General features: G+C 49.4%; 1 protein-coding gene across 1 annotated transcript; it reads right to left on the bottom strand.

Moving 5' to 3' along the window:
• Positions 1-1160: 1160 nt before the first annotated feature.
• LOC122939357 lies at positions 1161-5102 on the bottom strand. The gene is made up of 2 exons (XM_044295422.1): positions 2649-5102; positions 1161-2606 (listed from the first exon to the last, which is right to left on the bottom strand). Exons 1-2 carry the CDS (start codon positions 4335-4337, stop codon positions 1161-1163), a joined length of 3135 nt encoding a protein of 1044 aa, XP_044151357.1. The 5' UTR covers positions 4338-5102.
• Between the last annotated feature and the right edge of the window lie 15931 nt (positions 5103-21033).

The raw sequence follows: 21033 nt of genomic DNA, 5'->3' as shown, positions 1-21033 counted from the left end.
GAGGGCAATACTCGCCTCCGTGTCTTTAATAAAATCATGACTTTACGTCATACTTTAGTAAAATCCCATAATTTTATAACAAGACACGGAGGCTCCTATTGCTTGTTTAAAGCTGAGCCACTATAGAATCAAAAGCATGCGAAGCCGGTCGGAAATAAAACTCCCGGAAAGTGGAAGATCTGGACCAATCCGCCAATCTCATAACATCCTCCAAACGAGCCCCAGATAACGTCATGGACGTAGCTGTCGCACTGCGGACCGAATGTGCCGTGAAGATAGACGTATCAATCCCGGAAAGGGATAGAATCCACTTGACCCAGCGAGATAACGTAACACTGGTAACCGGAGCAAACGGGCTGCGAAACGAAATGAATAAGTGGGGGAGAGAAAGAGACCGCAGTGGACGGGTTCTGTCCTCATACTCGCGTAAGCACGCTACAGGACATAGCTGTGGAGAAGTCGGAAAACGGGGGTAAGAGACCGACCGGATACTGGTTTTCGTGCGACGGGAAATGTTAAAGTGGACCCCCTCCGGGGTGAAGGATCTGGCGTCCCAATCCAAAGCACGCACATCCGAAACTCTCTTACAGGAGATTAAACAGAATAAAGTGACCAATTTGGCCGATAACTGACGTAACGACAATAGCTCATTTGAGGGCCAACTGACTAGAAATTGCAAGACATCCGACACATCCCAGGTAGACGAAAACCGTGGCCGAGGTGGTCGGGCCAAACGTGAACCCTTGAGTAAACGACAGACCAGGGGGTGTTGACCCGCTGGACGGCCGTCGACACCGTTGTGTCTGGAGGAAATTGCTGACCTAAAGACATTGATGGTGCGGTAAGCCTTCCCTGCCTCAAAAAGTGAGGATAAAAAGGCTAAGATGGAATTGACAGGGGCCGTAACGGGATCCAGAGTCCGGTCGACGCACCAGCGAGACCAAGAACCCCAGGCGGCTCGATAAGCCCGTCTCGTCCCGGGCGCCCAAGCGCAGTCCAATAAGAACCTAGCTGTTCCTGAAAGTCCAGCGCCTCCTCCTGGACTCCCGATATCTTGCAAGCTAGGAGGCGTAGCGACCCGTTCTGCAGGAGTGGGTGAACTTCTCCTGCAGGCCCTTGGAGTAGTGACACCTGAGTGGGAAGGAGAAACGGAAAGTCCACTAGAAGTTCCAGGATCTGAGGGAACCAGGACTGGGTTCCTCCAAAACGGAACAATCAGAACCAGGTTCGCCAACTGCTGACGAACCTGAAGGAGCACTCGTGGAATGAGCGCGAAGGGAGGGAATGCGTACATCAACGCTCCTCCCCAATGTTGAAGCAGAGCGTCCACTGCCTCCGCCAAGGGATCCGGCCTCCAGCTGAAAAACCTGGGCAGTTGGGTATTCAAACGGGAAGCGAAGAGGTCGACTGCAAAGGGACCCCACAGAGAAGAAATAGCAGAAAAAACCGTCTCGTCTAACTTCCAGTCGCTGGAGTCCGATATGTAGCGAGAACTCCAGTCCGCCAGAGTGTTGTGAAGGCCTGGAAGGTACTCGGCCACCACAGAGATGTTCCTGTCGAGACAGAATTCCCAAAAATCCTTCGCCAAATGGGTCAGAACCACCGACCGTGTGCCACCCATACAATTGACGTACCTGACCGCAGATATATTGTCCATGCGGAGCCTGATGGCTGAGCTGACCACACCATTGGCAAAACTGCGAATGGCAAACGACCCTGCTAGGAGTTCCAGGGCGTTGATGTGAAGATGGGATTCTTCTGGAGACCATGGACCGCCCGTGGACACACCACTGCAATGTGCTCCCCATCCGTGCAGGCTCGCATCGGATTCTATGATCAGATCCGGTTGGGGACCCACGATCGCTCTGCCATTCCACACTGACAGGTTGTGGATCCACCATCTCATCTCGTCCGTCGTCTCGGCATCTAATGAGACCAAATCTGCGTAAGAGGCCCCCGACCGAAGGTGAGCAATTTTGAGGCGCTGCAACGCACGATAATGGAGGGGGGCTGGGAAAATGGCCTGTATTGAGGAGGCCAGAAGTCCGATTATCCTTGCCAAATGCCGCAACGACATCTGAGGTAGGCGTAGAGCATGCTTCAACTCCTTGCGGATAGCCTTGACTTTCGAGAGTGGAAGACTGAGGGATAATTCTTCCGAGTTCACCTGGAAACCCAAGAACTCTATGGATCTGGAGGGGGTCAAACAGGATTTCTCCTGGTTGACAATGAACCCCAAGTCGGAAACGAGCGTCACCGTCAAGTGGAGGTGTCTCAACAAGAGAGCCCGTGATTGGGCCATGATCAAGATATCGTCCAGGTAGACGATCAGACGAACACCTCTGCTGCGAAGCCAAGCCACCACTGGGCGCATGATCTTGGTAAAGCACCAGGGGGCGGAGGACAGGCCGAACGGAAGGCAGGTGAAGCGCCAGGCCTGACCGTTCCACAGGAACCGCAGCAGGTCTCTTGAAGAGGGGGACACTGGGACCGTGAGATAGGCGTCTTGGAGATCTATCTTGGCCAACCAATCGCCTGGAAGGAGCAGATCCCTCAAAAGATGGATGCCCTCCATCTTGAAATGTCGGTATTGTACAAAATTGTTCAGGGCTTTCAAATTGATCACCGGGCGCATCTGGCCCCCTTTCTTTTGCACCAGGAAAATACTGCTGATGACACCCCCACGATTCTCCGGTGCGCGTTCGATCGCGCCTTTCTGCAGAAGATCCGACAATTCCCTCTGAAATTGGGACCGTGCCGCATAGGACAGTGGTACCGTAGGGGGGGCTGGGATGGAGCTCGGATCGGCAATCAGATCTATTGTGAACCCCTGCACAGTAGAAAGGACCCATTGGTCTGAGGTTATGCCTGACCACACATGAGAAAAGAATCGGAGTCTGCCCCCGACTAAATGGTCTAAAAAAGGAGGGGGACGAAGAACATAACTTACCGAATGGTCGACGGGAGCCTGGATTCCCTCGGAAACCTCGTGACCTGAAGGGAGCGCCTCGTGAGGGAAAAAAGGACGGCTGATGTCTCTGATCCTGGAGGGATGCTCTATAATTAAAGGAGCCTCTGCCGGAACCTCTGGCATGAAAGTTGGAACGGCCGGACAGTCGGCCCCTAGCACTGCCGGCCCTGTTGGAAAAACGCCCTTGAAAGACTCGACGCATCGAAGTCTGGGCTTTATCAAGAGCCGTAAAAGCTCCTACATATTTCCCTAGCTCTTTAATAAAAGAGTCGCCAAAGAGCAACCCCTGGGCGTCCTTGCCCGCTTCAGTCAATGCTAAGTTCGAGAGCTTTGGCTCGATCTTAATTAGTATTGCCTTCCGCCTTTCAATGGCGAGCGAGGTATTGGTATTACCCGCTACGCATATGGCTCGCTGGGCCCAACCTCTCAATTCTATAGGGTCTACCTGGCTACCTGCCGCGATAGCGGACTCAGCCAAATCGAAAATCTTTGCTAAAGGACCTGTAATGTCCAGTAGCTTGTCTTGGACAGCCTTCAAGGCCGCGTCTAGCCCTTTACGGGGGTTAAACCCCGTCTTCGCCAGAAACTGGACCATCTTTGGATCCACTGATGGCGTCTCGCACACTTTGTGTGGTATTAAAGGACGAGGGCACTCCGCCCGCAACTTATTACGCGATTCCTTACTAAGCGGATTGCGTATGCGAGCCTCCATATACTGCGCCACATGTGTGGCGGGCATCCATTCCGCGGAGCGGGGATGATGCAGCTCCTCGGGGTTAAACAGCGGTTCCCCAGACGGATCCAATAAGAGATCCTCTGCTGATCCCTGTTGTAGTAACGGGGCTTCCGGGTCTAGATTACGAACCGGATCCACAGCAATATCCGCCAAATCGTCCTCCACCTCATCCGTCAATTCATAGACGTTGTCATGAGTCTCCTCCTCTGACTCCCTATCAGAGTCTGACCTAGGCTCAGGTAGAGACCTGGCAGTCTTCCATGCCCGCGTTTTTTCTGCCTGGCGGGTACAAGCTCGTTTACGCGACTGAAGCGCGTTGTCTTGGGATGGGGATGGCCCATCAATCTGAGGTGTTCTGGAGACAATAGGAGGTGGTCCTGGAGGTGGGACCAAAACCTGGGTAGTAGTAGCAGGGCGCGCCATAAGGGCCTGAGATATAGACTGGGTCAATGCAGATGACATCGAACCCATGGCGGTTATAATGGCATTAGATATGGATCTTTGCAGTGCCACCTCATGGTCGTCCGGGTGGATCACCTCGGACCTCCTATCCTGCGCAGGGGAACCCTGATCTACTTGGGGGGCTTCACTAGGGGCCACAGAGGCAACGGAATTCTTTCTGACAGACATGGTGAAGTAGCAAAAGGCAGGGGTTAGTCACCCCGACCGGAGCAGCAAAAATAGCACTAGAGGAGAAAAAGAGAAAAGGGGATAATGAAGCCAGGAATCATAGCCAGCTAGTGGGTAGACGAAATGGAATAAAACAGAACTTACAAGGCTCAAGAGCAGTGGAAAAAGACCGCCAGGAGATGCGCTGTGCAGAGCGGGATGTCCGGTGTGTGCAGAGCGGGGAAACGCACAGGGACGGCGAAATCTCGCGAGATCTCGCCGTCAGTAGCAGCCGAATGCGAAAAAATGCGAAAATGCGAAAATATGCGAAAATATGCGAAAAAACGCGCGCGAAATCTCGAACTCGCGAGACTTCGGGCGAGAAGGAGAGGAAGAAGAAGCAGAAAGCGCGCGCAATGGCGGCGCAGTCTGAGGTAACGAGGGACAAGGATGACAGGGCAGAGAAACGGATCACACGGGGGGAAAGCGGGGAAGCCGCAAAAACTGTTATAAGGACAAACCCCTAGGCAGAACGGCCACAGAAGTACCTGAACGAAAAAACATATACATATATATACGTACCCTAGATAAATAAATATATATATATACAGGAGAGAAATATGTATCTACGATAAGAGTCTAATCAGAATCTAATAAAGAAACCGAACGAACCGATAATCCAAGCACATAAAAATACAAATATACCAGACCCTGAGCAATGCCACAGAGCTGGAGAGTACTTATCTGCCTGGTAGCAGCAAAGAAAGAGGAAGAGCTCAGACAGACAAGGAAGGATATACTGGGATAAGGGGGAGGAGTCTGTTACCATGGTTTCTTTTTTGTATACCATTTTCTCTCTTTGCTGCTATGGTAGAAGTAAAGAAAGGTTAAAGCAATAGGAGCCTCCGTGTCTTGTTATAAAATCAGGCTTCACGTCAGCCACCACTGCAAAAGTCCATTGTCATAAATTTAGGCCCAGCACCCAGGCAGAGGAGAGAGGTCCCGTAACAGACAATCTGGCTTCATGTCAGCAGAGAATCAGTCTTCATGTCATAGCAGAGAATAAGGCTTCACGTCACCCACCACTGTAACAGTCCATTTTCATAAATTTAGGCCCAGCACCCAGGCAGAGGAGAGAGGTCCCGTAACAGACAATCTGGCTTCATGTCATCAGAGAATCAGTCTTCATTAGAGTTGAGCGAACACCTGGATGTTCGGGTTCGAGAAGTTCGGCCGAACATCCCGGAAATGTTCGGGTTCGGGATCCGAACCCGATCCGAACTTCGTCCCGAACCCGAACCCCATTGAAGTCAATGGGGACCCGAACTTTTCGGCACTAAAAAGGCTGTAAAACAGCCCAGGAAAGAGCTAGAGGGCTGCAAAAGGCAGCAACATGTAGGTAAATCCCCTGCAAACAAATGTGGATAGGGAAATGAATTAAAATAAAAATTAAATAAATAAAAATTAACCAAAATCAATTGGAGAGAGGTTCCATAGCAGAGAATCTGGCTTCCCGTCACCCACCACTGGAACAGTCCATGCTCAGATATTTAGGCCCCGGCACCCAGGCAGAGGAGAGAGGTCCCGTAACAGAGAATCTGTCTTCATGTCAGCAGAGAATTAGTCTGCATGTCATAGCAGAGAATGAGGCTTCACGTCACCCACCACTGCAACAGTCCATTGGCATATATTTAGGCCCAGCACCCAGGCAGAGGAGGGAGGTCCCGTAACAGAGAATCTGTCTTCATGTCAGCAGAGAATTAGTCTGCATGTCATAGCAGAGAATGAGGCTTCACGTCAGCCACCACTGCAACAGTCCATTGGCATATATTTAGGCCCAGCACACACACAGGCAGAGGAGAGAGGTCCCGTAACAGAGAATCTGGCTTCATGTCAGCAGAGAATCAGTCTGCATGTCATAGCAGAGAATGAGGCTTCACGTCAGCCACCACTGCAACAGTCCATTGGCATATATTTAGGCCCAGCACACACACAGGCAGAGGAGAGAGGTCCCGTAACAGAGGATCTGGCTTCATGTCAGCAGAGAATCAGTCTGCATGTCATAGCAGAGAATCAGGCTTCACGTCAGCCACCACTGCAACAGTCCATTGTCATAAATTTAGGCCCAGCACCCAGGCAGAGGAGAGAGGTCCCGTAACAGACAATCTGGCTTCATGTCAGCAGAGAATTAGTCTGCATGTCATAGCAGAGAATGAGGCTTCACGTCAGCCACCACTGCAACAGTCCATTGGCATATATTTAGGCCTAGCACACAGGCAGAGGAGAGAGGTCCCGTAACAGACAATCTGGCTTCATGTCAGCAGAGAATCAGTCTGCATGTCATAGCAGAGAATGAGGCTTCACGTCACCCACCACTGCAACAGTCCATTGGCATATATTTAGGCCTAGCACACAGGCAGAGCAGAGAGGTCCCGTAACAGACAATCTGGCTTCATGACAGCAGAGAATCAGTCTGCATGTCATAGCAGAGAATGAGGCTTCACGTCACCCACCACTGCAACAGTCCATTGGCATATATTTAGGCCTAGCACACAGGCAGAGCAGAGAGGTCCCGTAACAGACGATCTGGCTTCATGTCAGCAGAGAATCAGTCTGCATGTCATAGCAGAGAATGAGGCTTCACGTCAGCCACCACTGCAACAGTCCATTGGCATATATTTAGGCCTAGCACACAGGCAGAGGAGAGAGGTCCCGTAACAGACAATCTGGCTTCATGTCAGCAGAGAATCAGTCTGCATGTCATAGCAGAGAATGAGGCTTCACGTCACCCACCACTGCAACAGTCCATTGGCATATATTTAGGCCCAGCACCCAGGCAGAGGAGGGAGGTCCCGTAACAGAGAATCTGTCTTCATGTCAGCAGAGAATTAGTCTGCATGTCATAGCAGAGAATGAGGCTTCACGTCAGCCACCACTGCAACAGTCCATTGGCATATATTTAGGCCCAGCACCCAGGCAGAGGAGGGAGGTCCCGTAACAGAGAATCTGTCTTCATGTCAGCAGAGAATTAGTCTGCATGTCATAGCAGAGAATGAGGCTTCACGTCAGCCACCACTGCAACAGTCCATTGGCATATATTTAGGCCCAGCACCCAGGCAGAGGAGGGAGGTCCCGTAACAGACAATCTGGCTTCATGTCAGCAGAGAATCAGTCTGCATGTCATAGCAGAGAATGAGGCTTCACGTCACCCACCACTGCAACAGTCCATTGGCATATATTTAGGCCCAGCACCCAGGCAGAGGAGGGAGGTCCCGTAACAGAGAATCTGTCTTCATGTCAGCAGAGAATTAGTCTGCATGTCATAGCAGAGAATGAGGCTTCACGTCAGCCACCACTGCAACAGTCCATTGGCATATATTTAGGCCCAGCACCCAGGCAGAGGAGAGAGGTCCCGTAACAGAGAATCTGTCTTCATGTCAGCAGAGAATTAGTCTGCATGTCATAGCAGAGAATGAGGCTTCACGTCAGCCACCACTGCAACAGTCCATTGGCATATATTTAGGCCCAGCACACACACAGGCAGAGGAGAGAGGTCCCGTAACAGAGAATCTGGCTTCATGTCAGCAGAGAATCAGTCTGCATGTCATAGCAGAGAATGAGGCTTCACGTCAGCCACCACTGCAACAGTCCATTGGCATATATTTAGGCCCAGCACACACACAGGCAGAGGAGAGAGGTCCCGTAACAGAGAATCTGGCTTCATGTCAGCAGAGAATCAGTCTGCATGTCATAGCAGAGAATGAGGCTTCACGTCAGCCACCACTGCAACAGTCCATTGGCATATATTTAGGCCCAGCACACACACAGGCAGAGGAGAGAGGTCCCGTAACAGAGGATCTGGCTTCATGTCAGCAGAGAATCAGTCTGCATGTCATAGCAGAGAATCAGGCTTCACGTCAGCCACCACTGCAACAGTCCATTGTCATAATTTAGGCCTAGCACCCAGGCAGAGGAGAGAGGTCCCGTAACAGACAATCTGGCTTCATGTCAGCAGAGAATTAGTCTGCATGTCATAGCAGAGAATGAGGCTTCACGTCAGCCACCACTGCAACAGTCCATTGGCATATATTTAGGCCCTAGCACACAGGCAGAGGAGAGAGGTCCCGTAACAGAGAATCTGGCTTCATGTCAGCAGAGAATCAGTCTGCATGTCATAGCAGAGAATGAGGCTTCACGTCACCCACCACTGCAACAGTCCATTGGCATATATTTAGGCCTAGCACACAGGCAGAGGAGAGGTTCATTCAACTTTGGGTAGCCTCGCAATATAATGGTAAAATGAAAATAAAAATAGGATTGAATGAGGAAGTGCCCTGGAGTCCAATAATATATGGTTATGGGGAGGTAGTTAATGTCTAATCTGGACAAGGGACGGACAGGTCCTGTGGGATCCATGCCTGGTTCATTTTTATGAACGTCAGCTTGTCCACATTGGCTGTAGACAGGCGGCTGCGTTTGTCTGTAATGACGCCCCCTGCCGTGCTGAATACACGTTCAGACAAAACGCTGGCTGCCGGGCAGGCCAGCACCTCCAAGGCATAAAAGGCTAGCTCTGGCCACGTGGACAATTTAGAGACCCAGAAGTTGAATGGGGCCGAACCATCAGTCAGTACGTGGAGGGGTGTGCACACGTACTGTTCCACCATGTTAGTGAAATGTTGCCTCCTGCTAACACGTTGCGTATCAGGTGGTGGTGCAGTTAGCTGTGGCGTGTTGACAAAAGTTTTCCACATCTCTGCCATGCTAACCCTGCCCTCAGAGGAGCTGGCCGTGACACAGCTGCCTTGGCGACCTCTTGCTCCTCCTCTGCCTTGGCCTTGGGCTTCCACTTGTTCCCCTGTGACATTTGGGAATGCTCTCAGTAGCGCGTCTACCAACGTGCGCTTGTACTCGCGCATCTTCCTATCACGCTCCAGTGCAGGAAGTAAGGTGGGCACATTGTCTTTGTAGCGTGGATCCAGCAGGGTGGCAACCCAGTAGTCCGCACAGGTTAAAATGTGGGCAACTCTGCTGTCGTTGCGCAGGCACTGCAGCATGTAGTCGCTCATGTGTGCCAGGCTGCCCAGGGGTAAGGACAAGCTGTCCTCTGTGGGAGGCGTATCGTCATCGTCCTGCCTTTCCCCCCAGCCACGCACCAGTGATGGACCCGAGCTGCGTTGGGTGCCACCCCGCTGTGACCATGCTTCATCCTCATCCTCCTCCACCTCCTCCTCATCCTCGTCCTCCTCGTCCTCCAGTAGTGGGCCCTGGCTGGCCACATTTGTACCTGGCCTCTGCTGTTGCCAAAAACCTCCCTCTGAGTCACTTCGAAGAGACTGGCCTGAAAGTGCTAAAAATGACCCCTCTTCCTCCTCCTCCTCCTCCTCCTCCTGGGCCACCTCCTCTTCCATCATCGCCCTAAGTGTTTTCTCAAGGAGACATAGAAGTGGTATTGTAACGCTGATAACGGTGTCATCGCCACTGGCCATGTTGGTGGAGTACTCGAAACAGCGCAACAGGGCACACAGGTCTCGCATGGAGGCCCAGTCATTGGTGGTGAAGTGGTGCTGTTCTGTAGTGCGACTGACCCGTGCGTGCTGCAGCTGAAACTCCACTATGGCCTGCTGCTGCTCGCACAGTCTGTCCAGCATGTGCAAGGTGGAGTTCCACCTGGTGGGCACGTCGCATATGAGGCGGTGAGCGGGAAGGCCGAAGTTACGCTGTAGCGCAGACAGGCGAGCAGCAGCAGGATGTGAACGCCGGAAGCGCGAACAGACGGCCCGCACTTTATGCAGCAGCTCTGACATGTCGGGGTAGTTGTGAATGAACTTCTGCACCACCAAATTCAGCACATGCGCCAAGCAAGGGATGTGCGTCAAATTGGCTAGTCCCAGAGCTGCAACGAGATTTCGCCCATTATCACACACCACCAGGCCGGGCTTGAGGCTCACCGGCAGCAACCACTCGTCGGTCTGTTGTTCTATACCCCGCCACAACTCCTGTGCGGTGTGGGGCCTGTCCCCCAAACATATGAGTTTCAGAATGGCCTGCTGACGTTTACCCCGGGCTGTGCTGAAGTTGGTGGTGAAGGTGTGTGGCTGACTGGATGAGCAGGTGGAAGAAGAGGAGGAGGAAGCCGAGAAGGAGGAGGTGGCAACAGGAGGCAAAGAATGTTGCCCTGCGATCCTTGGCGGCGGAAGGACGTGCGCCAAACAGCTCTCCGCCTGGGGCCCAGCTGCCACTACATTTACCCAGTGTGCAGTTAGGGAGATATAGCGTCCCTGGCCGTGCTTACTGGTCCACGTATCTGTGGTTAGGTGGACCTTGCTACAGATGGCGTTGCGCAGTGCACACTTGATTTTATCGGATACTTGGTTGTGCAGGGAAGGCACGGCTCTCTTGGAGAAGTAGTGCCGGCTGGGAACAACATACTGTGGGACAGCAAGCGACATGAGCTGTTTGAAGCTGTCTGTGTCCACCAGCCTAAATGACAGCATTTCATAGGCCAGTAGTTTAGAAATGCTGGCATTCAGGGCCAGGGATCGAGGGTGGCTAGGTGGGAATTTACGCTTTCTATCAAATGTTTGTGAGATGGAGAGCTGAACGCTGGCGTGTGACATGGTTGAGACGCTTGGTGACGGAGGTGGTGGTGGTGGTGTTGGTGGTACATCCCCTGTTTGCTGGGCGGCAGGTGCCAACGTTCCTCCAGAGGCGGAGGAAGAGGCCGAGGCGGCAGCAGCAGAATAGGCCGAGGCGGCAGCAGCAGAAGAGGTAGCAGGGGGAGCCTGAGTGACTTCCTTGGTTTTAAGGTGTTTACTCCACTGCAGTTCATGCTTTGCATGCAGGTGCCTGGTCATGCAGGTTGTGCTCAGGTTCAGAACGTTAATGCCTCGCTTCAGGCTCTGATGGCACAGCGTGCAAACCACTCGGGTCTTGTCGTCAGCACATTGTTTGAAGAAGTGCCATGCCAGGGAACTCCTTGAAGCTGCCTTTGGGGTGCTCGGTCCCAGATGGCGGCGGTCAGTAGCAGGCGGAGTCTCTTGGCGGCGGGTGTTCTGCTTTTGCCCACTGCTCCCTCTTTTGCTACGCTGTTGGCTCGGTCTCACCACTGCCTCTTCCTCCGAACTGTGAAAGTCAGTGGCACGACCTTCATTCCATGTGGGGTCTAGGACCTCATCGTCCCCTGCATCGTCTTCCACCCAGTCTTGATCCCTGACCTCCTGTTCAGTCTGCACACTGCAGAAAGACGCAGCAGTTGGCACCTGTGTTTCGTCATCATCAGAGACATGCTGAGGTGGTATTCCCATGTCCTCATCATCAGGAAACATAAGTGGTTGTGCGTCAGTGCATTCTATGTCTTTCACCGCTGGGGAAGGGCTAGGTGGATGCCCTTGGGAAACCCTGCCAGCGGAGTCTTCAAACAGCATAAGAGACTGCTGCATAACTTGAGGCTGAGACAGTTTCCCTGGTATGCATGGGGGTGATGTGACAGACTGATGGGGTTGGTTTTCAGGCGCCATCTGTGCGCTTTCTGCAGAAGACTGGGTGGGAGATAATGTGAACGTGCTGGATCCACTGTCGGCCACCCAATTGACTAATGCCTGTACCTGCTCAGGCCTTACCATCCTTAGAACGGCATTGGGCCCCACCATATATCGCTGTAAATTCTGGCGGCTACTGGGACCTGAGGTAGTTGGTACACTAGGACGTGTGGATGTGGCAGAACGGCCACGTCCTCTCCCAGCACCAGAGGGTCCACTAACACCACCACGACCATGTCCACGTCCGCGTCCCTTACTAGATGTTTTTCTCATTGTTATGGTTCACCACAACAACAAATATATTATTTGGCCCAATGTATTGTATTCAAATTCAGCGGGATATAAATTTGAGGCCTAGTATTTAGGCGCTGGGTGACCGGTATGGATTTAGTGACAGAATTAGACTTGGAAATGCACAGAAGCGTGTGTGTGTGAAGTTATTCTGAATGACCCAATGTGCACCTTGAATATTATATACCCTTTTAGGGATAGATTTCAAATAGCTCTGATATAGCAGAAACCACTAAATTATGAAATTGCTAAATTGGGAATTGTATTTCAACCCAGAACAAGAAATGTGCTTGAACGGACACTAAATAACTCGCCCAGCCAGAACAGTACAGCGGTAAAGACAGATTTAGCGGGATATAAATTTGAGGCCTAGTATTTAGGCGCTGGGTGACCGGTATGGATTTACTGACAGAATTAGACTTGTGAATGCACAGTAGCGTGTGCGTGAAGTTTTTCTGAATGACCCTATGTGCACCTTGAATATTATATACCCTTTTAGGGATAGATTTCAAATAGCTCTGATACAGCAGAAACCACTAAATTAGGAAATTGCTAAATTGGGAATTGTTTTTCAACCCAGAACAAAAAATGTGCTTTGACGGACACTAAATAACTTGCCCAGCCAGAACAGTACAGCGGTAACGACAGATTTAGCGGGATATAAATTTGAGGCCTAGTATTTAGGCGCTGGGTGACCGGTATGGATTTACTGACAGAATTAGACTTGGAAATGCACAGTAGCGTGTGCGTGAAGTTATTCTGAATGTCCCTATGTGCACCTTGAATATTATATACTCTTTTAGGGATAGATTTCAAATAGCTCTGATACAGCAGAAACCACTAAATTAGGAAATTGCTAAATTGGGAATTGTATTTCAACCCAGAACAAAAAATGTGCTTTGACGGACACTAAATAACTTGCCCAGCCAGAACAGTACAGCGGTAAAGACAGATTTAGCGGGATATAAATTTGAGGCCTAGTATTTAGGCGCTGGGTGACCGGTATGGATTTACTGACAGAATTAGACTTGGAAATGCACAGTAGCGTGTGTGTGAAGTTATTCTGAATGACCCTATGTGCACCTTGAATATTATATACCCTTTTAGGGATAGATTTCAAATAGCTCTGATACAGCAGAAACCACTAAATTAGGAAATTGCTAAATTGGGAATTGTATTTCAACCCAGAACAAAAAATGTGCTTTGACGGACACTAAATAACTTGCCCAGCCAGAACAGTACAGCGGTAACGACAGATTTAGCGGGATATAAATTTGAGGCCTAGTATTTAGGCGCTGGGTGACCGGTATGGATTTACTGACAGAATTAGACTGGGATATGGCCAAAAAATAACCACACTATTGCTGGTTAAATGCACTTGGTGTGACAGCTTGACCAACCACACTACTGAGGGTTAAATGCACTTGGTGACAGGCGCAGCTTGCCCCTGATGTAGTATATGGCCAAAAAATGAACAGACTATTGCTGGTTAAATGCACTTGGTGTGACAGCTTGACCAACCACACTACTGAGGGTTAAATGCACTTGGTGACGGGCGCAGCTTGCCCCTGATGTAGTATATGGCCAAAAAATGAACAGACTATTGCTGGTTAAATGCACTTGGTGTGACAGCTTGACCAACCACACTACTGAGGGTTAAATGCACTTGGTGACGGGCGCAGCTTGCCCCTGATGTAGTATATGGCCAAAAAATAAACAGACTATTGCTGGTTAAATGCACCTGGTGTGACAGCTTCACCCTGATGTAGGCTTTAGCCAAAAAATAACCACACCATTGAGGGTTAAATGCACTTGGTGACAGGCGCAGCTTGCCCCTGATGTAGTATATGGCCAAAAAATGAACAGACTATTGCTGGTTAAATGCACTTGGTGTGACAGCTTGACCAACCACACTACTGAGGGTTAAATGCACTTGGTGACGGGCGCAGCTTGCCCCTGATGTAGTATATGGCCAAAAAATAAACAGACTATTGCTGGTTGAATGCACTTGGTGTGACAGCTTCACCCTGATGTAGGCTTTAGCCAAAAAACAACCACACCATTGAGGGTTAAATGCACTTGGTGACAGGCGCAGCTTGCCCCTGATGTAGTATATGGCCAAAAAATAAACAGACTATTGCTGGTTAAATGCACTTGGTATGACAGCTTCACCCTGATGTAGGCTTTAGCCAAAAAACAACCACACCATTGAGGGTTAAATGCACTTGGTGACAGGCGCAGCTTGCCCCTGATGTAGTATATGGCCAAAAAATAAACAGACTATTGCTGGTTAAATGCACTTGGTGTGACAGCTTCACCCTGATGTAGGCTTTAGCCAAAAAACAACCACACCATTGAGGGTTAAATGCACTTGGTCGCAGCTTGTGCTGGCGCACCACAAGACACAAAATGGCCGCCGATCACCCCAGAAAAATGTGACTGACAAACGGTCTGGGCAGCCTAAAAACAGTGAGCAATTGAATTTCAGCAGCTCAATGATGCACAGCTGCAGATCGATCGATTAATCAAGTCCTTTGGAGGAGTTAATCTGCCTAATCTCGCCCTACTGTCGCAGCCGCAACCTCTCCCTACGCTAATCAGAGCAGAGTGACGGGCGGCGCTATGTGACTCCAGCTTAAATAGAGGCTGAGTCACGTGGTGCTCTGGCCAATCACAGCCATGCCAATAGTAGGCATGGCTGTGACGGCCTCTTGGGGCAAGTAGTATGACGCTTGTTGATTGGCTGCTTTGCAGCCTTTCAAAAAGCGCCAAGAAAGCGTCACAAAAGCACCAAGAAAGCGACGAACACCGAACCCGAACCCGGACTATTACGAAAATGTCCGGGTTCGGATCCGTGTCACGGACACCCCAAAATTCGATACGAACCCGAACTATACAGTTCGAGTTCGCTCATCCCTACTTATTACATTTTCGGGTGAAATTCACCAATTTTTGGGTGTGATATACCACTGCTATACCTAGTATACAGGTTAAAACAATTCAATAATTTGTCTGTTAATTTTTCTGATGAAATTCACCAATTTTTGGGTGTGATATACCACTGCTATACCTTGTAGACAGGTAAAAAATGCACTAATTTGTCTGTTACATTCTTGGGTTGACATTTTACAATTTTTGCCGTGAATAAACCCCTGCTCTGCATTGGTGACAGGGACCGAAATTTTTAATAATAATCGGTTCCATTGGTGGGTGACATTAACCCATTTATGGCGATGAAAAAACTCTGCTCTGCATAGGTGACAGGGACTTACATTTTTAAAATTCATCTTTAATTGGCCCTTTCATTCGATACTTCTGCTTTAATAACTTGTCCCACATTTCGGCTTCATCCCATTGCAGCCATTGACCTCCCTTTGATGATGTCTCCCTTTCTCATGCTCCCTCTCTGGCGTGGAACCCTGATTCGCCGATAACCGCGATCAACATAGTAGGCTCAGAAAAGAACATCGAAAGTTGATGGAGACGATATCCAAATGGATGGTGGACGTCACAGGGATGTGCGATCAGGCAGAAGTTATCTAGAGTCAACAAAGCGGCAGCAGGGCCTCTCCTGGCTAACGTTTTTTTTTTTTTTTTATTAATTCTTTATTTTCAGAATTTTATCAATATAGACACAAACAGACAGTATCCTGAAGGTCATACTTTGAAATCCATAGATAGAGAGTTACAGATTTTCAGGCATAACAAACAGTGAGTACACAAAGCAATGTCAAAGTCATTCAAAGAATTGTAGCCAGCTATGCTGGGGAAAATACATAACCATGTGCAACACCCAAATAATCGTTCCTAAATCTAGACTCTAATGAGCCTAACTGTTCAGGGCCACTCTAACTACATAATAATGAGCAAGTTATACATTAAATGAATGTACTAAGAAACCTAGAATATTGTGGAAAGAACGAACTTTGAGAAGAAAAGTTGGAGAAAGAAGAGAAGAAAGAAAAGAGGGGAAAGAGGGGGGGAAGGAGGGGGTTATACGCCAATGTCTAAAACTAGTAGGTCTATCTATATCCTGAGAAACCTAGCGAGTGTTTTCCCTATTGGTTAGGTTGTGACCATCTACTCTGCGTGTTCCCTTGGACCAACCCTTCAATAAGCCCCTTCACTCACCCTCATTCAGCAGTTTCCATGGTTTCCAGGTTTTCAAAAATTTCTCATGACTTCTGTTGATCCAGCTCGTCATTTCTTCGAATTGACATATTTGGTTCACTTTAGCTTTCCATTCCTGTATTGAGGGAGTATTGGTATTCCTCCAGTGGAGGGGTATAATGGCCTTGGCCGCCGATATGAGATGAGTCACTAAATTGCGTTTAGATGGCCTATATAGGTCAGTTGGTAGAGAAAAGAGAACCATTTCTAATGTGATCTTGAGCTCAGGGGTAGCAAATTTATTAATTATCTTAGTGACATTCTCAAAAAAAGGTATAATCAGGGGGCAAGACCACCATATATGAGATAGTGATCCTATTCCTCCACCACATCTCCAGGACAGCCGATCGGGGGCCACACCACACCTGTGTAAGAACTCTGGGGTTCTGTACCATCTGGAGAGAAGCTTGAAATGGTTTTCCTGTAAGCGTATACATGGTGACGTTCCATGTGAGAAAGCTAGGATCTTCTTGAGTTCCTGCTCCGAGAAAACAGTGTCAAGCTCTCTTTCCCATTTCCTGACGTATAGAGGTTTTTTCTCCTCGCCCCCGGCTCCCACCAAAGCATAGAGTGTTGCGATTTTCCTCTGCTTAGGAAGTGGCGAAAGTAAGATCTTTTTGAAGTCAGTTAAAGCTCTACCTGGGCTGCACCTCTTATCCAGTCCAACGCACACAGCACTTAAGTACGATTTTGTTAGGAAAAAGCCAGATGAGTTTTTAATTCGCTCCGGTAGTCTACTCAATATAGCTGCTTCTGTGTCAGGGATTAAGTCCCCTAATCTTGCTTGGGATAATGATGACCAGACTTCTGGGTGAATATCTCAGCTTTTTCCTAGTAGGTCGGGGATGAGATTTGCTGGCAAGAGTGGAGATGGGTTGGGGGCTAGTGTTTTGTTTAACTCTTTCCATGTCTCTCTGATCCCTTTCAATAAAGGGTTGAGATCTTTCTTATTGTGGCTTATGTAAGGTGACCAGAGGAGTCTCTGCAGCGTGGGTCCTACACTTTGTCGCATTAAAACTTGTACATCTGGTTGCCTCTTGGGATCCACTGTTTCTAGCCATCTGTTTAACTGAATAGCTTGATAATATTTTAATACTTCCGGGAATCCCAAACCACCTCTGTCTCTATGTCTAACTAAAAGATTATGTGAGAGTTTAGATTTCTTCCCGTTCCATAGGAACGTAGAAAAGTTTTTTTTTTGTTTTTTTTTTGTTTGTTTGATTGATGTCTATTAGAATTGTATCTTGGAATGTCAGAGGGCTCGGGGAAAGGGTTAAAAGGCAAGCTATTATGGACGCAGTAAAAAGATACCTTCCAGCAATCATCTGTATAGTAGAAACTCATCTCACTAAAGAAACCCTGCGCCGTCTGGCAACGGGATGGCACTCTCAATCTTATCACTCCACCTTCAGCGGATCTTCCAGGGGCGTTTCAGTCCTGATTCATAATTCTGTAGATTTCATCCTTATAAAATCCCATATAGATGATCAGGGTAGATTTATTTTCCTACACGGTAAGCTGTATGGCCACAGTTATATCCTGGCTTTCTTCTATATACCCCCTCCATTTTCAATGTACCCATTGACTCAGCTATTGCTCTTTGCTGAAAATAGATCAGAATGTCGGTTAATCCTGATGGGGGACTTTAATGCGGTTATGGACCCCAACAAGGATAGATTCACTTTAGATGCAGATCGGGGGAGGAACCCTTCTAACTCCTTGTTGCCCCAGTTTTGTTTAGAGGTAGGAGTGGTAGATATATGGGAACATCTCGGCGGAGGAAAGAGAGTATACTTTTGTGTCAGTAGGGGGGGGGAGAGCAATGTCTCGGATTGATCTAGCACTCACCAATGAGAGCAATTTGAGTAATATCAGTAAGATACGATACGGAGTAAGAACTGTTTCGGACCACTCACCCGTGCTAATTGAGGTTCGCACTGGGGAGAATAAGGATAGAAGGGGGCTAGGATTCAAGCTGAACCCATATTGGCTTGCCATTATGGAGAATCCTCAGTCTATTAACCATTTCAAAAGTGAGAATATAAAGAAAACGGTGGCTATAGACGATCAGGTGGTTGGATGGCTGGATCTTGGGGACCTTGGATGTGGGATCCTTGTATACCATTATCGATCACACCCAGGGTATACAAGCGTTACAAGAACAAATGTCGGGAGATGTGGGTATCCCTAGTGAGTAGAGTTGAGCGAACACCTGGATGTTCGGGTTCGAGAAGTTCGGCCGAACATCCCGGAAATGTTCGGGTTCGGGATCCGAACCCGATCCGAACTTCGTCCCGAACCCGAACCCCATTGAAGTCAATGGGGACCCGAACTTTTCGGCACTAAAAAGGCTGTAAAACAGCCCAGGAAAGAGCTAGAGGGCTGCAAAAGGCAGCAACATGTAGGTAAATCCCCTGCAAACAAATGTGGATAGGGAAATGAATTAAAATAAAAATTAAATAAATAAAAATTAACCAAAATCAATTGGAGAGAGGTTCCATAGCAGAGAATCTGGCTTCCCGTCACCCACCACTGGAACAGTCCATTCTCAGATATTTAGGCCCCGGCACCCAGGCAGAGGAGAGAGGTCCCGTAACAGAGAATCTGTCTTCATGTCAGCAGAGAATTAGTCTGCATGTCATAGCAGAGAATGAGGCTTCACGTCAGCCACCACTGCAACAGTCCATTGGCATATATTTAGGCCCAGCACACACACAGGCAGAGGAGAGAGGTCCCGTAACAGACAATCTGGCTTCATGTCAGCAGAGAATTAGTCTGCATGTCATAGCAGAGAATGAGGCTTCACGTCACCCACCACTGCAACAGTCCATTGGCATAAATTTAGGCCCAGCACCCAGGCAGAGGAGAGAGGTCCCGTAACAGAGGATCTGGCTTCATGTCAGCAGAGAATCAGTCTGCATGTCATAGCAGAGAATGAGGCTTCACGTCAGCCACCACTGCAACAGTCCATTGGCATATATTTAGGCCCAGCACACACACAGGCAGAGGAGAGAGGTCCCGTAACAGACAATCTGGCTTCATGTCAGCAGAGAATTAGTCTGCATGTCATAGCAGAGAATGAGGCTTCACGTCACCCACCACTGCAACAGTCCATTGGCATATATTCAGGCCCAGCACCCAGGCAGAGGAGAGAGGTCCCGTAACAGAGGATCTGGCTTCATGTCAGCAGAGAATCAGTCTGCATGTCATAGCAGAGAATGAGGCTTCACGTCAGCCACCACTGCAACAGTCCATTGTCATAATTTCTGAGGCCCAGCACCCAGGCAGAGGAGAGAGGTCCCGTAACAGAGGATCTGGCTTCATGTCAGCAGAGAATCAGTCTGCATGTCATAGCAGAGAATCAGGCTTCACGTCAGCCACCACTGCAACAGTCCATTGTCATAATTTAGGCCCAGCACCCAGGCAGAGGAGAGAGGTCCCGTAACAGAGGATCTGGCTTCATGTCAGCAGAGAATCAGTCTGCATGTCATAGCAGAGAATCAGGCTTCACGTCAGCCACCACTGCAACAGTCCATTGTCATAAATTTAGGCCCAGCACCCAGGCAGAGGAGAGAGGTCCCGTAACAGACAATCTGGCTTCATGTCAGCAGAGAATTAGTCTGCATGTCATAGCAGAGAATCAGGCTTCATGTCAGCCACCACTGCAACAGTCCATTGGCATATATTTAGGCCTAGCACACAGGCAGAGGAGAGGTTCATTCAACTTTGGGTAGCATCGCAATATAATGGTAAAATGAAAATAAAAATAGGATTGAATGAGGAAGTGCCCTGGAGTCCAATAATATATGGTTATGGGGAGGTAGTTAATGTCTAATCTGGACAAGGGACGGACAGGTCCTGTGGGATCCATGCCTGGTTCATTTTTATGAACGTCAGCTTGTCCACATTGGCTGTAGACAGGCGGCTGCGTTTGTCTGTAATGACGCCCCCTGCCGTGCTGAATACACGTTCAGACAAAACGCTGGCTGCCGGGCAGGCCAGCACCTCCAAGGCATAAAAGGCTAGCTCTGGCCACGTGGACAATTTAGAGACCCAGAAGTTGAATGGGGCCGAACCATCAGTCAGTACGTGGAGGGGTGTGCACACGTACTGTTCCACCATGTTAGTGAAATGTTGCCTCCTGCTAACACGTTGCGTATCAGGTGGTGGTGCAGTTAGCTGTGGCGTGTTGACAAAAGTTTTCCACATCTCTGCCATGCTAACCCTGCCCTCAGAGGAGCTGGCCGTGACACAGCTGCCTTGGCGACCTCTTGCTCCTCCTCTGCCTTGGCCTTGGGCTTCCACTTGTTCCCCTGTGACATTTGGGAATGCTCTCAGTAGCGCGTCTACCAACGTGCGCTTGTACTCGCGCATCTTCCTATCACGCTCCAGTGCAGGAAGTAAGGTGGGCACATTGTCTTTGTAGCGTGGATCCAGCAGGGTGGCAACCCAGTAGTCCGCACAGGTTAAAATGTGGGCAACTCTGCTGTCGTTGCGCAGGCACTGCAGCATGTAGTCGCTCATGTGTGCCAGGCTGCCCAGGGGTAAGGACAAGCTGTCCTCTGTGGGAGGCGTATCGTCATCGTCCTGCCTTTCCCCCCAGCCACGCACCAGTGATGGACCCGAGCTGCGTTGGGTGCCACCCCGCTGTGACCATGCTTCATCCTCATCCTCCTCCACCTCCTCCTCATCCTCGTCCTCCTCGTCCTCCAGTA

Source organism: Bufo gargarizans, chromosome 5 (assembly GCF_014858855.1).
Source record: "Bufo gargarizans isolate SCDJY-AF-19 chromosome 5, ASM1485885v1, whole genome shotgun sequence".
In the NCBI taxonomy this organism is placed as follows: Eukaryota; Metazoa; Chordata; class Amphibia; order Anura; family Bufonidae; genus Bufo; species Bufo gargarizans.
Note: the sequence above shows the minus strand (reverse complement) of the source record. Positions and strands in the feature narration are given on the sequence as shown.

Excerpts from the sequence above, each read along its gene's own strand:
- LOC122939357 (XM_044295422.1), bottom strand. The coding sequence starts at position 4,337 with ATGTCTGTCAGAAAGAATTCCGTTGCCTCTGTGGCCCCTAGTGAAGCC. Across the intron at positions 2,607-2,648 it reads AGTATTTTCCTGGTGCAAAA|GAACAATTTTGTACAATACC; the intron begins GAAAGGGGGCCA and ends TTTGAAAGCCCT.